Below are 18,198 nucleotides of genomic sequence, written 5' to 3'. Positions count from 1 at the left end.
GCGAGTCATGTTTGCAGTCATGCAGCGCTGCTAGCCTAGTATGTTATTGTCACTTCAAATATCCATGCCTGACAATATTATTCATAAGGGTTGTTTGACGTTTGATATAGTTTTATCTGCCCAAATTTGGGATTTATTGTGTGCAAAAAAGAATGGAGAGTCACTGTAGCCTACATATCCTTACAAAAAAACATAAAAACAAATCACGTGAAAAATGTCACATAAAAAGAATGTGTTGAAATTTTCACGCTTGTGATGTTTCACATGTACATTTTTCACCTGTTTTTCCCACTTTAATTTTTTTCTCTCCCAATTTTCACATTTATTTAATCACTTCCAGCTACGTCTGGAGACCAACCAGGACCAAACCTGCTTAGCTTCAGAGACTAACTAGCAGGGTGCTATGTTTCTGGAATGAACGTGCCAAAACTTGCAGCTGGGGGAAAGGCAGTGAAAGCAAAGGCCAGCGTAACAACCAAAGATAGGGAAAATTGCAGGAAAGAAGGAGGCGTTTTATGTAATCGCATGGTCATTTTTTTTTAAATCACTGAACTATATTTTTGCAACCATTCACAATGAATTTGTTCTCCCATTTCAAAACTATTTCCTTGCAATATTTTGTTTTGTTATCAATACTTCTGAGTTCATGTTTGCTTTCATTATCATTATTTTTGTTTGCAATACTACGAATCTGGTTCTCAACTTCAGAGGTTTTGCTTGATATTAATGGTACAAAAGTAACTCACTCACTAGAGTATTGCACCATATAATAGCACTATTCCTCTATTAAAAGTATTTAAAGCGGCAATCCTTAACTGAAACATTAACAAAGTGTTCTCTCCTCCACAGTTTCAGTAAAAAGCTGAAGGATGGGGCTGGAGAAATGCAGCCATTTTCAAATCCATAGATTACGCTATGGATGGAAGGACTGACCATCCATAATATCAAAATTATACTTTTAACTATGTTTTTAGTGGTTGTTCACATTGAGTTTGTTTACATTTTGGGTTCTGATGGGGCACAACAGAACTAAGCTCATGGTGTATTTATACTTTATAGTCTTCAAGAATCATTAAGTACATATCATTCATTTACAAGTCAAAAAATTGATGTAGCAACTAAGGCTTGCCCTTTTAACAGGCAGTGACTATACTGCAGAACTGGAGTAAGTCGCCATTTGATCGTGATTTATTAACCTGCACCCCCCCCCCCCAAAAAAAAAATCACGGTTGTAATTGCAAGTTCACGTGAAAATGTGGCGTTTTCTTACATGTGAAACTGCCTATCCGATTTTCACATGTGTAAGTTTACATGTGAAACAGCAAAAATATATTATTCTCATCACGTGAAAAGGTGAACTCTAAATTTGAACATGTGAACTCTAAATGTAATACTTGTGCAAATATGTTTTCGCGGGTGAAATGTAAGCTCAACATTTGTTGAAAACGCGATTCTGCCTCTGAAAATGCGATTTGACATGCGAAACTGCAAATTTGACGTGTTTTCTTTGTAAGGGAAAATATAGCCCTCAGCTTGTTTTGATGTCACATTCAGTAGTTCATCAGGGATGCGGAGTAGTGAGGAGAGTCCTGACTAGAATCCTCTCTTCAATGCTTATCTTTCCTCTACTGCACACAACATTGCCTCATTAAGCCAACCCAGGACTGTTATGTAGACAGAGACTTGGGGAAGAAAAAAAAGAAAACACAGGGAAAGAAATGTCGACCTATGCTTCTTCACGGCACTATTGTCAGGAGACGCTGATTCCCTCCCACTGCTGCCTCTCTGCCTCTCCTTTCTCGTTCTCCGTGCGATGAGAGACGCGCACGGGGGAACGCGCTTGCTGTCTCTGGCTACTGTTGTGAGACGCAGATTATTCTTTATGAAAAGCTAATAATATTTGATGCTCTTTTGCCTGTCGACACAACCATCTGTGCTTTACGGAAGTGGCGTTCCTTTACTGATCCACATTGACTCTCAGGAGGATCAGGGAGTGATAATGACAATCGTTGTAATGATTATGTAATAAACCCTAGTGCCTTGATGCCCATGTTCCTCTGCACAGCACGTTGGAAAATGCAATTGTTGAATGACAGATTCCATTTTTTGAGCTCAGTTCTTGCAAGTTGATTGTCGGAGTACGATGAAAAATCCGTATCTTAGTGAAGAGGATCTCCCTTTTCTGCACATATTATACAACGCAGACCCAACCAGAAAAATGGTCAAACAAAGACCCAAGGCAGGCATGAAGAAAACCAGGTCAAAGAAATTCCTCCAGGTGAGTTCAAACTGTTCTGAAAGAATTTGACATAGTGATTTCGCTCTACGCTCTATCATTTTTAGTCGAATAAAATGGTATAAACTCGCATTTGTATGTTGTCATGTAGGTTAATGTCATATTGCAGCATGCTAAATGATGAGTAGGACTTGATCTACACACTAATTCATGATTAGCAATGATTTATCTTAATGTGTTAGTGGAGAATGAGCATTACACCCTTACCAATGCCTTCAAAAATTATTCAGACCGCTTGACTTTTTTCACATTTTGTTACGTTACAGCCTTGTTCTAAAATGGATGACATATCTAATAATAACGAAGCTAAAAAAAAATATGTTGTAATTTTAGCAAATGTATTACAAATAAAAAACAAATACCTTATTTACATAAGTATTCAGACCCTTTGGTATGAGACTCGAAATTGAGCTCAGGTGCATCCTGTTTCCATTGATCCTCCTTGAGATGTTTCTACAACTTGATTGGAGTCCAGCTGTGGTAAGTTCAATTGATTGGACATTATTTGGAAAGGCACATACCTGTCTATAACAGCCCACTTGGAGTTTGCCAAAATGCACCTAAAGACTCTCAGACCATGAGAAACAAGATTCTCTGGTTTGATGTAACCAAGATTGAACTCTTTGGTCTGAATGTCAAGCGTTACGTCTGGAGGAAACCTGGCACCATCCCTATGGTGAAGCATGGTGGGGGCAGCATCATGCTGTGGAATGTTTTTCAGCGGCAGGGACTGGGAGAAGTACTTAGAAAAGAGTCTGAACACTTATGTCAATGTGATATATATATTATTTTTTTTGCTTTGTCCTTATGGGGTATTGTGTGTAGATTTAAGAGGCAACATTTTTTGGGGGGACATTTCAGAATTAGGCTGTAACGTAGCAAAATGTGGAAAAAGTCAAGGGCTCTGAATACTTTTTGAAGGCACTGTAGGCATTAGGCAATCCATTTCTAGGTTCAGATGCCATGGAGACGATAAGAGGCGTTCAGGTTGATCCACTTGCAGGGATTATTATTCTCACAATCTGGCAATGTTCTTATTCACAGAGGACCTATTTTTCCAGAACGATCAGCAGCCATCTGGAATGAGCAATCCTGTATAAATGTATATGCTCCCCCCCACCCCACCCCCGCCCCAAGACAAAATTTAAGACCACTTTTAACTAGCATATAAGAATTTCCAAAACACTTTTGTTTATCTGAGAAAAGGTTACATCCTGAAAAACTTGTCAACCATTGTCATATTTACCAGCCTGTCAGCTTATGACACTTACGAAATAAACACATCTTATGCCATATTTTTTATGCCCCAGGCTATTGTATCACATGCCCCAGGGCCAGCTCTAGCCTTTTGGGGGTCCTAAGCAAGATATTATTGGAGGGCAGCCACCTCAACGCAAAACATTTTGGTGGCCCCCCTCTTGAGGACAGAGATAAAAATGTTAGTTGTAAATTTAATTTCCTGCAATTCCACACATTTTGCCATGTAGCCCAGAGAACATTCAGAAGGAATGGGCCAAAATTCTAATCCTACTCCTAATTGTCAACAAATTGAATGACTGACATAACAAGAGAAAAACTGCACCGCGTATTCTACTATTCTCAATACTAAATTGAGACCCCGACTGAGTTCCTACATTTATTTTGGGGGGTCGACCCCCTAGTGGCCAGGGCCCCTAACCGGCCGCTTATGCCTGGAGCCGGCCCTGACATGACCATTGTTTACTTTCCACATCCACATTCCACATGACCATTTTTTGACTTTTACATCTCAGGAATGTATTATTTTCTTTCATAGGTTCTCTATGTAATACATGCTAGATAAGAATGAAGAGGGTGGATAATGTAACCTATTGACCAGGTACTATAGCAGCCTAAACTTCAACTTCAGAGAAGGTTGTTTTATAGCCCTTCTCTCTCATGACTTGCTGTGTGTGAGGATTAAAATGACCAGTCAAGTATGTTGGCAGGTCACTCTCTATGTCCGTAATTTTGGAAAATGTAACAGGAGCCCTTAGCTGCGCTTCTGGAAGCATGTTCCAGAGTGTCCCGGGACAGCAGAGTGGTCATGATAGCTCTGCGTCATTAAAGCCTGCTGGCACTGTCGTCATATCCCCCAGACTTTCTATTCAACAGCTGTAGGCTACAATCCCTGCCCGACCTCTCTAAAAATGTCTCCTTTGGCATCCTGGGAGAAAACACATTACTCTCCGCTCACTCACTTACTTTTCTCTCACATGTTGCATCATACAGCACCAAAAATGCATGTGAGCAAAGGAAATTATATTTTCACTCTTATTATATAATTATAGCAGCAAAACATTTACTGTATTATATTTATGCATTCTAATACTGTTTAACATGGCATTAAATCACTTTTTGTTTCTCCTTTCAGAAAACTGGCAACTCAATGCAGCCATTTGGATCATCCACTCATGGTGTGTTCGGAATTAGCAATAACAGGTTACTAGAACACATTACCTATGGAAGCTACAGGTAACTGCCAAAATAATGGAAACACTTGATTAAATGAGGGATACAAAGTATATTGAAATCAGATGCTTCCACACAGGTGTGATTCCTGAGTGAATTAAGCAATTAACATCCCATCATGCTTAGGGTCAAGTATAAAAATGCTGGGCAGGCCATTATTTTGGCTACCTTGGCTATGCCCCCATAGGATGACAATGCCCCCATCCACAGGGCACGAATGGTCACTGAATTATTTGATGAGCATGAAAACAATGTAAACCATATGCCATGGCCGTCTCAGTCACCAGATCTCAACCCAAATGAACCCTTTTGGGAGATTCTGGAGCGGTGCCCGAGAGAGCGTTTTCCACCACCTTCCACAAAAAGCGATTGAACTTATTTGATCAATTGCACATATGATTAAAAAAAAATACGTATCGCCAAACAAAACTGTAGTACAGTATAATTGTGTTGTAAGCTAATTCATCTCATACTCAAATCAAGTCTAACCAATCAGATGAACATCAAATAATCATTGAGTTCCAATCCATCTCAAGCGGTGAACTTTGAGCATCGAATCCTCCCATGTTGAGGTGGAGAACATCTCGCGAGAGCTGCTGGGTTTACCGATGACTCCGTGGAGTCTCATCTATTCTGAGTGGTAGCCGTGACTTGGTGCGGTGGAGCTGTATGTTAAGAGTGTTTGGCAGTCTGAACTCAGTGGTGCTGTAGAGATGTTCAGGTGGTGTAAATGATGATGCTGTTGAGTACAGCTTAGTTGAAGGTTATGTTCAGTGAGTGGTTGTGTTCTGAGTTGTACTCTTTGGCTGTGAGCCACGTAACATTTAGCGACCTACGAGGTAGTCATGTGCAATGATTCACTATGTCTTGCATGATGAGGCAGTTTTAATCACTGCTCTTTCACTCTTAGCTCAAACTCAGAATGCCTGTCTTGTTTGAATAGACAAGGAGAAGTATGATTCACTAGGTCTTGCATGAGGCAGTTTTAATCACAGGAGAAGTATGATTCACTCATGATAACCAAACTGACTCAACCGATTCACAACCACTAATATCTCCAAAATAATGATTTCAAAGTTTTCCGTGCATCCTTTACTGTGTTTGAGGTAAAGAATTACAGCATTGTGTTGAAACGTTTTTCCAAATTCACCTCTCTTCCCTTACAAAAATGTATTTGTTGCAGCAAACTTCCTGCATGTTGCCAGGAGTTTCCAAATGTTTGCCTCTAGTGGTGAATCTGCGGTAAACCTTTGGCAACAATAATATGTATTGCCACTAGTGGCAAACAGTTCGCCAAAGTTGTCCGGTGAGTGTCTAACTTATTAATTAAACTTCCTAATAAACCTGAACATTTTATTAGCTAAATGATGCCTAGTTATTTTTTTTACCTTTATTTAACTAAGCAAGTCAGTAAAGAACAAATTATTTTTTACAATGACGGCCTACCCCGGCCAAACCCTAAGCCGGACAACGCTGGACAAATTGTGCACTGCCCTATGGGTTTCCCAATCACAGCCAGTTGTGATACAGCCTGGAATCAAACCAGGGTCTGTAGTGACACCTCTACCACTGAGATGTAGTGCCTTAGACCGCTGCGCCACTCGGGAGTCCGAGGTAGCAATGTCATGTTTTATGGGATAGAGTGAAACACATTTTGTTGATACCAGTTTCAATCTCTCAGTCACTGACTGGCTAGGGTTTAGCTAGCTAACGTTAGCTATCATATTTTTTGCAAAAATACAGATGGATGTCACGTGTGCTCCGTCTCCGGCCTCTAGGTCACTAGGCTGCTCGTTATAGCGCACACCTGTCACCATCGTTACGCGCACCTGCGCGTCGTCAGACTCACCTGGACTCCATCATATATGTCACTCCCTTTGGTTCCTTCCCCAGGCGTCGTTGTTTCTGTTTCAGTTTCATGTATGTGTGCTGTTAGTGTTTCTTGTTTTGTATTATGTTCCGTTTATTTTATTAAAACACTCACTCCCTGAACTTGCATCCTGACTCTCAGCGCAAATCGTTACAGAATGGCTTCACCGAAGGGAAGCATCAGTTTTTTGCGGGGTGCGGGAGCCACTACAGGTTCTCATGCCTCAAACAGATCACCAGGCTCCCTTGCCTCAGCCGGTTCATCAGGCTCTCATGCATCAGCCGAATTGCCAGGCTCCCCTGCTACAGCCGGCTCCTCGGGCTTTCATGCCTTCACCGGATCGCCAGGTGGAAAAATCTGCCATTCTACCCTTCAAGACAGTTAACCCCCAACAACTGCTCCCCGGGTGCTGTTGATGTCGATTTAAGGCAGCCCCTCCCACCTCTGATACAGGAGGGTTGGGTTTGTCACACCCTGATCTGTTTCACCTGTTTTTGTGGTTGTCTCCACCCCCCTCCAGGTGTCGCTCATCTTCTCCATTATCCCCAGTGTATTTATACCTGTGTGTCCTTTATCTGTTGCCAGTTCATTTTGTGGTCAAGCCTACCAGTGTTTCCCCTTGCTCCTGTCTTTTTCTAATTCCTGTTTTCTAGTTTCCCGGTTTTGACCATTCTGCCTGCCCTGAGCCTGCCTGCCGTTCTAAACCTTGTCACACAACCCTGGATTAATGACTCCTGCCCGCCCTTGACCTGTCGTTTTGCCTTCCCACCGTTCTAGAAATAAACTTGTGTTACTTCAACACTGTCTGCATCTGGGTCTTCTCCTGAAAGGCGATGGGTTAAATACGGAAGACTCAGTCAATTGTGCAACTGACTAGGTAGCCCCTTTTCTCTTTTGTAGCGGAGGAGATAGACCAAGAAATGCTCTTACTTTTGGACGATTACACTATAAGCCTGAAGTTAAAGAACATAAGACTGACACGCTTTGAGTATTCTGTAAACGCCACATTTTTTTTATACACAAGGGGAGGTCCTTGGGGGGGACACATAGGACTGTGGACACACCAAGCGACACACCAAGCGTCAGCAGTAGCCGGGTCTTGCCAGGTGTACTGTATGTTGAAAGATGTGTATTTTGTAAACTGATTGTTAAAATGAATTTATACTTAATTTATTACTTTCCAGTCCTCATATTCTAAAATGTAATGATTTCCATCTAACAGGTTGGGACCAATATGCTTGAGTACCTGCACCAGGCAGAGGTGACCAGACCCTACCCATTTGTGTGGGTGCTTGGGGACTGCTCACAGGTGTTTACAGTCATTAGTGAACAGGCATTGGAGCAAGGTACATTGCTTGGGATACTGGATGTGTGCTTCAAGTCCTATTATGTGTTTGATATCAACTTTACCAGACTGTGTGCTCCAGCATGGTATGTACCACAGGCCAGTATATCAGCTGTCAGGAACAGAATCCCTGCAGTAAGACTGTTGCGAGCATGTCTTTCAGTCAGGCTTAGTCCATGTCCTTAGTAGAGTGACCTTCAAATGTAATTTTTTTACACCTGTTCTCTGTGTAACATTATTTTGACTTGACTCAAATGTAGACCATTATTGTATGGCAAAACAGCAGGATGTGTGTGTGCTGTCACCTAAGATCGCTGAAGTGTGTCAGGGAACATGCTAATCTATTGATTAGCTCCGGCACTGTCTGATAGACAGATCTGTGTTAATACCACTTAAGACAGTCTCACGGATGCGTGCTTTGTTTTTCCTCAGATTGCAATCCGAGTGTGCACATGCAGTTCAGCTGAGGCTTTGGTCTGTTTGGTTAATGAAATAATATAAATCAATTTTAATAATCTATCCTAGTTTATGAAATTACAAATACTGAGACAATAGGGCTTTGTTTCAATTTGCTATTTCAAAAAATGTATATATATTCTTGTACATTGTGGACAATTCTCTGCTGTGATGTATATGTTCTGAAATGCAGGCAATAGACATTTATTATTTGACATTCAACATTGTATCTTGATTGTGTGTCGGAAAAGGAGGGAGTGGTATGGTAGAAAAGGCAAATATTTAAGCAAAATTAGGATTACACTGAAAATAACCCAAGGATTACGTTAAAAAAATTACTCAGCTGCTGGGTCAATCCCCCAACCCAACACGCTGGGTTGTTTTAACCCAGCATTATAGTCTAATTTACCCAGCAGCTGGGTCAAGCGCTCAACCCGAGGCGATGGGTTAGAAGCTCAACCCAAACCTGCTGTGTTGAATCAATCCAATGCTGCTTAAATCCAATATTTAAGACAATATTTAATCCAATATTTAAGACATTTTAACACAGCTTTTTTTTAAATGTAACAGTAGTTAATATTGGAAAAATAATATGAATTGCCATATTAAGCATTACTCAATTTCTACCTGCCAAAATAAAATGTTTTCAGTATCCTAATTTAGTTTTTGTTTTGTGATTGTTTCAATTAATGCATTCAACAAGCTTTGGACTTCCACAGGGCTGCCATCTCCAAGTTCAGTCAAAGGCAATATCTCTGAACTGGGTTTCATTTTAGTTTTATTTGTTAAAATGTTGTTAATTATCTTTTAAACTTCCATTGGTTGAAATCTATTTCTCAGTTATCACTTGGCTCATAAATAATGATGTAGTTGCCCCTTTAAACATTCAAAGGTCAACATGCCCATAATGTTCACATTTCTCTCGTGTTAATGTTGTAGCTACATAAAAATATTAAATAATCAATGTATTATGGTAACATCCAGTCTTTGCCCTTTTTTCATTACCATGCTGATTTCAAATTGTATTGGATTTATTTTTCAATGTTAAGACATTGAATAGATGTTAAGTATGTTTAGTTTTTTCTCTGAAAAGTTTATTTAAAGTTGTGACTTGGATTATGTAGATACATTTCACACTGTAACCAAAAAACTGATTTCATTTGCATATTTGTACTTTTTGCAACAAATTTACAGGAAAAATTGAATGTTCCCGACAAGTTTCCCAGAATAGTTTGCCAGAAGATCACAAGTTGACACAAATTTATCGCAAGACTTTGCCACAACTAATTTGCATGTGAAAATATGAGCTTGCCGCAAATTTGTGACAAATTGACCAAAGGTGTGCCACAACTGTTTGCCAGAAGCCTGTTTTTCGGTAAGGGTTGTCTTGCAGTAGGTTGACTATTCATAGCATCAAATGTCGTAAACAATTAGGCAAGACACCAATGACAATGGTAACTGAACCACCAAATATATGAAACATCATGATTGAGGTGTATCTTGAGTGTCTGCCATTTGTGAGAGATGGCAGATTCCTCAACATTAAATAGTACCTGCAAAACATCAGTCTCAACGTCAATAGTGAAGATGAGACTCCAGGATGCTGGCCTTCCTCTGTACAGTGTCTGTGTTCTTTTGCCCATCTTAAAATTTTATTTTTATTGGCCAGTCTGAGATTTGGCTTTTTCTTTGCAACTCTGCCTAGAAGGCCTGCATCCCAGAGTCATCTCTTCACTGTTGCCGTTGAGACTGGTGTTTTGCGGGTACTATTTAATGAAGCTGCAAGTTGAGGACTTGTGACATGTCTATTTCTCAAACTAGACACTCTGATGTACTTGTCCTCTTGCTCAGTTGTGCACCGGGGCCTCCCACTCTTTCAGTTCTGGTTAGAGCCCGTTTGCGCTGTTCTGTGAAGGGAGTAGTATACAGCGTTGTACGAGATCTTCAGTTTCTTGGTAATTTCTCGCATGGAATAGCCTTCATTTCTCAGAACAAGAATAGACTGACGTGTTTCAGAAGAAAGTTCTTTGTTTCTAGCCATTTCGAGCCTGTAATCGAACCCACAAAGGCTGCTGCTCCAGATACTCAACTAGTCTAAAGAAGGCCAGTTGTATTGCTTCTTTAATCAGGACTACAGTTTTCAGCTGTGCTAACATAATTGCAAAAGGCTTTTCTAATGATCAATTAGCCTTTTAAAATGATGAACTTGGATTAGCTAATACAACGTGCCGTTGGAACACCGGAGTGATGGTTGCTGATAATGGGCCTCTGTATGCCTATGTAGATATTCCATTAAAAATCTACCGTTTCCAGCTACAATTGTCATTTACAACATTAACAATGTCTACACTGTATTTCTGATCAATTTGATGTTATTTTAATGGACAAAAAATAGCTTTTCTTTCAAAAACAAGGACATTTCTAAGTGACCCCAAACTTTTGAACGGTGTATGTAGGATCTTAATTGGATCACCCTGTTGCAGGAGAACCTTCCTACATTGCAGGAAATGTAAAACTTGTAATGAATTTGAGTTTTAAAAAGGATTATAAGGTTTGTAATTCCCACTGAAATTTCAGACTTGGTTTTCCCTTACAAAAAATGGATCAACCCCAACAAAAATGTCCATTAAATATATTCCACGTAATTCACATTTCCTGTTGCTGCAGGATTGTTTTCCTGCAGGAGCAAATTGGCTCAAAATAAGATCCTACACCTGTATATAGGGTCGCAAAATTCCTGGAGATTTCAATAAATTTCCTAGTTTTTCCCGAAATCCCGGTTAAAGGATTCTCGGAATCAGGAGTGAATAAAGAGGAAATCAGGTTTCCTACAACCAGGATTTCTAGAAGACCAGGGAATTTATTGAAAGTTCCAGGAATTTTGCAACCCTACCTATATCTGTGACAATAAAACACACACCTGAGAGCAAACATTGAATTCTGACCATAGTTCCATTTTGACACCTGATTTGTTTATTTTACCAATAGCTATTTTTTCTTCTCTATGTCATGTTGGTTTTTCCTAATGCAGTGTTTCACAATATATTCCTGGGGGACCTCTCAGGGGGAGCACCATTTTGCTCAGGCTCAGCGCTAATACACCTGATTCAACTAATCAAGAGCTTGGTGTTTAGTTAAATCAGGTGTGTTAGTGCTGGGCTATAAATGCGGTGAAAATTTGACTTAAGTGGAAGTTAGGACTCAACCCATAGTTTTAAAATGGAATGTCATGCAACATCATACGTTATCTGTTAGTGTTGGGGTGGAAATCGACATACTTAAATTTTGCAATATCATTTTGGATGATATTATATACAGTAGATACTTTGACTCTAAGACATTTACATTTTTTGGTAGATAGCTGTAGCTAGCACTAGTCGGCTGTACCTGTGCCAAAACTCCGGTCATTTTCATCTTATAGCTTGTTCTCATATTCTTTTTAATTCAATAATGAGCCAATGTGTTCAGCACTTTTATTTCCATGACTGATCAAAAGTATTTTTCTCATGCTCTTTCTTGTCTCTCTGCACCAGGCATAACGCTGAGTATACAAAACATTAAGACCACCTGCTCTTTCCATGACAGACTGAACAGGTGAATCCAGGTGAAAGTTATCATCCCTAATTGATGTCACTTGTTTAATCCACTTCAATCAGTGTAGATGAAGGGGAGGAGACAGGTTAAAGAAGGATTTGTAAGTCTTGAGACATGGATTGTGTATGTGTGCCTTTGAACAGGTTATGGTAGTAGGTGCCAGGCACACCAGTTTGTGTCAAGAACTGCAAAGCTGCTGGGTTCTTATGCTCAATAGTTTCCCGTGTGTATCAAGAATGGTCTACCACCCATTGAACGTCCAGCCAACTTGGCACAACTGTGGGAAGCATTGGAGTCAACATGGGCCAGCATCCCTGTGGAATGCTTTCGACACCTTGTAGAGTCCATGCACCGATGAATTGAGGCTGTTCTGATGGCAAAAGGAGTGGGTGCAACTCAACATTAGGAAGGTGTTCCTAATGTTTGGAATACTCAGTGTATCATGAGCAATATGTTTGGAACATCAAATAAAATTGCAATCGAATCGCATACATATAGAACCGTAAGGATCATGAGAATTGCAAAAGATATCATATTGGCATCTAATTATTGTGATAATGTCGTATCATGAGGCCACTGGCAGTTCCCAGCCCCATTATCAGTCCACAGTGATTTGAGTCAAATACCTTTTCTTTGTCACTCCTTCAGACTCAGAGACCACAGAAGACGAAGGTGGAGACCCCATTGAGACTAAAGAAGAAAGCAGAGGTCTTCGGGACCAGGCTATGCATGCAGGTAAGGTGTCTTTTCCTATCATCCCTGTCTCAAATGCATGAAGGATAATGTATGAAACATCAACAGGTCCATGTGTGTAACTGTTACACATTGTCAGATACAGTGCCTTGCAAAAGTATTCATCCCCCTTGCCGTTTTTCTTATTTTGTTGCATTACAACCTGTAATTTAAATAGATTTTTATTTGGATTTTATGTAAAGAACATACACAAAACAGTCCAAATTGGTGAAGTGAAATGAAAAAAAAGTACTTATTTCAAAAAATCCCCCCCAAACAGAAAAGTGGTGCGTTTCGGATATAAAAAAAATATCCGAAACTTTGAACATCCCACGGAGCAGCATTAAATCCATTATTAAAAAATGTAAAGAATATGGCACCACAACAAATCTGCCAAGAGAGGGCCGCCCACCAAAACTCACTGACCAGGCAAGGAGGGCATTAATCAGAGAGGCAACAAAGAGACCAAAGATAATCCTGAAGGAGCTCCACAGCGGAGATTGGAGTATCTGTCCATAGGACAACTTTAAGCCGTACACTCCACAGAGCTGGGCTTTACAGATGAGTGGCCAGAAAAAAAGCCATTGCTTAAAGTGTTCACCAAAAGGCATGTGGAGACTCCCGAAACATATGGAAGAAGGTACTCTGGTCAGATGAGACTGAAATTGAGCTTTTTTTTTTTTATGTCTGGCGCAAACCCAACACCTCATGACCCCGAGAACACCATCCCCACAGTGAAGGATGGTGGTGGCAGCATCATGCTGTGGGGATGTTTTTAATCGACAGGGACTGGGAAACTGGTCAGAATTGAAGGAATGATGGAAGGCGCTAAATACAGGGCAATTCTTGAGGGAAACCTGTTTGTCTTCCAAAGATTTGTTCACCTTCCAGCAGGACAATGACCCTGAGCTTACTGCTAAAGCAACACTCAAGTGGTTTATGGGGAAACATTTAAATGTCTTGGAATGGCCTAGTCATAGCCCAGACATCAATCCAATTGAGAATCTGTGGTATGACTTAAAGATTGCTGTACACCAGCGGAACCCATCCAACTTGAGCAGTTTTGAGCTGGAGCAGTTTTGCCTTGAAGAATGGGCAACAATCCCAGTGGCTAGATGTGTCAAGCTTATAGAGACATACCCCAAGAGACTTGCAGCTCTAATTGCTGCAAAAGGTGTCTCGACAAAGTATTGATTTTTGGTGTGGGGGAGGGGGTGAATAGTTATGCACGCTCAAGTTTTCCATTTTTTTTTTCATTTCTTGCTTGTCTTACAAGAAAAAATATTTTCCATCTTCAAAGTAGTAGGCATGTTGTGTAAATCAAATGATACAAACCCCCCAATAATCCATTTTAATTCCAGGTTGTAACGCAACAAAATAGGAAAAATGCCAATGGGGGTGAATACTTTCACAAGCCACTGTAAACTACATGACCAAAAGTATGTGGACACCTACTCGTCGAACATCTCATTCCAAAGTCATGGGCATTAATATGGACTTGGTCCCACTTTGCCGTTATTGCTCCTAGACATTTCCACTTCATAAGAACAGCATTTACAGTTAACCGTGGCAGCTCTAGCAGGGCAGACATTTGACGAACTGACTTGTTGGAAAAGTGGCATCCGTTGAAGGTGCCACATTGAAAGTCACTGAGCTCTTCAGTAAGCCAATGTTTCTCTATGGAGATTGCATGGCTGTGTGCTCGATTTCTCTACACCTGTCAGCAGCGGGTGTGGGTGAAATAGCCGAATCCACTCATTTGAAGGGGTGTCCACATACTATAGTGTACATTCTAGACATTTGTTTGCTTGATTGAAGGGTATTGCCTCAAATATTATATTTTGTGAACACCTGTGTAGTATTAAAGTTTCATGGTAGTTGTAGACTTTATAATCATCACATTCTCTGCACCAGATAGCTGAATATAATTTATGCCATGATTTGGGTTCACAGAATTGTCTGTATAGAAAGGAAAAACATTTTTTTTACATGGTTGCCATGGAATTGAATAGGAACATTGCTCTTCATAAATCCAGGGCTAAGGCATATTTATCCTATCTGACAGTTGCAGGTCTTGTGTAAGCTTAGTGTGCTTATATGTAACTGTTTTTTGCATGTCTGAAGCTTATATCTGAGTCAGCCTTTGTTATCTTAACTATGCCAACTGAGGTACTAGATTATTTCAAGTAGAAACTGATGACTGAACTATAGGCTAAACACACAATATTATACATTTTTCATGTTTTATCTTGCCACAGGGGACAGAATGATGGACAGCTGGGGCGAAGAACTTCAAACCATCTCCAAGCCCGCCAGGCAAGCAAACAGTGTGGGGGCAAGCACAAAGGGGTCAATTCTCTGATTGGAGCATCATATGTTAATCTAACCCGGCCAGTATGGGAGTCCAATGAACGTCTGTCTTTAGCTAGCGGTTTCTATGACAGCAGGTTCAGTATCTATAAATGGATACTCAAACCATACTCCTTTTGGTTAACACTACCAAGAAGCCTGGATAATACACTTAGGAAAGACTAAAAGATTAAAGCACAACAAATACAACACAAGTTAATAACAGTTTTTCAGTTGACTTACTCGTATACTGTGCAACACATAATAATGCTTTAAGACGTGGATTGTTGCCCCTGTGAAAACTCCCACTTGAGAAACTATGAAGTTACTGGGATGTGTATTCATTTGCTGTCACCACGTGACTGGAGGTGCAGGTGATATACTGAGCAGTATTTATTATGAGTATGTATTATTTGAGTAACTGTAAGAACAGATTTCACTACTGACTAGTAAACATTCCTTCTGCGATTGATACATTTTGGGACTTTTGAATTAAAAATGTACTCTCAAATTTTTGTTTAATTTCAGCTAGTAGCTTTGAAAGTGGTACTCACAAGCCAAAACAGGTCCCTGTTTTTTTGTGTAATTCGTGTGATATGTTACAAATACAATTTGTGCTGCTTAAGATCCTAGAGTGCATCTTTAATTATATACATGTATACCCCTCAAACACAACTCTGGACCTCGAAGCCAATTCCACTGCGTTTTTTCATTGTTCCCCTCTAACTAGGGACTGATTTAGACCCCTTTGGTTCTTTTCTGGTTGTTATGCATGCCGTTGTTGAATAGATAATTTTCTGAATGCCATGCGTTTGACGTCTTCTGTTTCATATACAGTGTAATTACATTGAAATAATTATATTATATAATTATATATGATAGTCTAACGTTACTCACACTGGCTCATGTATCATTTAGAACTCTTTAACACATATTTTCCCATAACCACCTTTTTTCAGGAGCCAATCAGAAGAGTTTTTGAGGGAATCTCCCCAACAAGTCCTCCCACCCGCCTCCCCCAAAATTATCAAACGCCCCTCCACTTCTCCAATGCCAAGCCGCTCAGGTTCAGCACCAAACACACCCCTCACCCCCCGAAAGAAAGTTTTTGTGCCAACAGACTACCAAGACACTGTCCCTGGTGAATTTGAGGAGAAGGTTAAACATCCAAAATCATCAGCCATGTCTCTAAGCAGTACTCAGGACTCCCGTCCTCAGACGCCTGTCAGTGTCAGTGAGTACTCTCGCAAGGAATACCAAACTAGGCCATCCCCCAAACTGACCAGAGCAAGCTCCAAGATCTTCGAGAAGGTGCGCGGTTTCGAAGAGCGAAGGCGAAGTTATGATCATGAAGGCTCCATCTCGGGACAGTCCTGGGCCGGGTTCAATCGCGCCGGGTCCGTCGACTCGGACGATGGAGGGAGCCGGTTGGGCATCTCCAGAGAGAGTTCGAGGGAAGACCTACGAGAGGCTCTGAAGGAGGACGCTGCCGAACGGAGGTCTATGTTCAGACAGAGGGCTGCGTCCTTGGAGGACTGCAGGCCCCGTACCACCCAGAAGGTCCAGGAAATCGAGAACAAGTTCACTGAAGAGCTTCAACGAATCAAGAAGCTTGTGGGTAAACCTCACATGAAGAAGTCCTTCTCCACCGAGCAGCTCTCGCTCAGGGCACGTGGCAGGCAGCCTTTGAGGAAGATTGAGCCCCTCCCACCTCAAATTCTCCAGAGGCTCCAGGAACGGGAACGTGCCCAGCATGAGAAGCAGCAGAAAGAGATGGAACAGCCCAAAGAAGTAGTGCCACCAAAATCACCACGACTACAGCTCCAAGAACAAGCACGGCAGGGGCTGCCTTCGCCCCAAACCCAAGAGATTGACCGACACTCCATGAGTAGCATAACATTCAGTAGATTGGGAGAAGTAGCTGCCACTCCAGAATCTATGCAACTGGCTGACTTACCGGGACAGAGGCCAACAAGACAGGTAAATCAAGCCAGTCTTGTCAGGGAGATCCTTCAGAGGTCTCCATCACCAGCAAAGATGCAGATGCAGAGGGCTTACAATCCATCGGCAAATCACCAACAGCGGGCAGAGTCACCAAGCAGAAATGTTGTTGAGATGACGCTACACAAAGTTGAACGCAGGCCAGAAAGCCCTCTTGTTCAGAGTATATATTGTATGCAAGAATCACAGGACATCCAACAATCTCCTGTGCAAAAGTCCCCAAAGGAAGAATCGCCAGGAACAAAAATACCTGTAGATGTAGCATTAAGAAAAGTAGAGGATAGACCAAGAAGTCCATTGGTACAGAGAACGCCAACCGTTGTACAAGAGCGTACAATCCAGCATCTGCAAAAACCTCCACGGCAGGCTACCTCTTCTACAAATGTTCCAGTTTCCCCATCTGAGGAGAAAATGGAAGTGGAGTTGATCAAGCCAGCCCCCAAGCTAATCATACCTACCATCATTGTTGAGGAAGAGCCCATGGACGACGAAGTTCCTCCAGAGACTGACAAGTCTAAGATGGCAACCAATGTGAAAGAAGGCCAAACACAGAAGACCAGGGGGAAGGGTCGCCGCAGTAGTCCCATGTCTCCAGAGTTAGGTGGGAATTATTTTCAATCTGTCTTCATTTATCAAAATGAAAATCTATGTTGTGTATATCAGAGGCTTGTATCTTATCTCCCTTGTCTTTGCAAAGTTCAAATCTCATCAGTATTCCTTATTTCTGAACACAGCCATGAATGTCTTTGTAATTACGTTTTGTAATTTGTGCAGATTCTTCAGACGACTCTTACGTGTCTGCTGAAGAGGACCCCTTGGAGGCCCCTATGTTTGAGTTTCCTCTTAAGGACACTGTGGTAACTGCTGGCACTGAGGTCTTGCTGAGAGTCATCATTGCTGGCATGCCTCCCCCAGAAGGCAAGCTATCTCTATATCTATGTATCACTTTATAACAAAGTTTATATCCAGAACCGAAAAGGGGTCATCGGCTGCCCCCATGGCAGAACCTTTGAACCCTTTTGGGATCGATGTTAAACCTGTTTCCAACCCAAAAGGATTTCTCGT

The 18,198-nt window shown here is 41.2% G+C and overlaps 1 protein-coding gene and 1 long non-coding RNA gene across 2 annotated transcripts in view; both read left to right on the top strand.

Moving 5' to 3' along the window:
* Positions 1-18,198, top strand: part of LOC139547130 (striated muscle preferentially expressed protein kinase-like) — a 114,270-nt gene that overhangs the window by 17,180 nt on the left and 78,892 nt on the right. The window contains exons 2-5 of the mRNA XM_071356160.1: positions 12,700-12,786; positions 15,042-15,099; positions 16,092-17,734; positions 17,908-18,051. Coding sequence (XP_071212261.1) covers positions 12,700-12,786; positions 15,042-15,099; positions 16,092-17,734; positions 17,908-18,051 — 1,932 coding nt within the window. The remainder of the gene's footprint in view (positions 1-12,699; positions 12,787-15,041; positions 15,100-16,091; positions 17,735-17,907; positions 18,052-18,198) is intronic.
* LOC139547026 (uncharacterized) lies at positions 1,574-9,434 on the top strand. The gene is made up of 2 exons (XR_011669307.1): positions 1,574-2,278; positions 4,689-9,434. It is a non-coding gene; the product is annotated as an uncharacterized lncRNA (long non-coding RNA).

The sequence above is a fragment of the Salvelinus alpinus genome, chromosome 20 (genome assembly GCF_045679555.1).
Source record: "Salvelinus alpinus chromosome 20, SLU_Salpinus.1, whole genome shotgun sequence".
Lineage (NCBI taxonomy): Eukaryota > Metazoa > Chordata > Actinopteri > Salmoniformes > Salmonidae > Salvelinus > Salvelinus alpinus.
The sequence above is the reverse complement of the archived record's forward strand: the minus strand, read 5'-3'. Positions and strand labels throughout refer to the sequence as shown.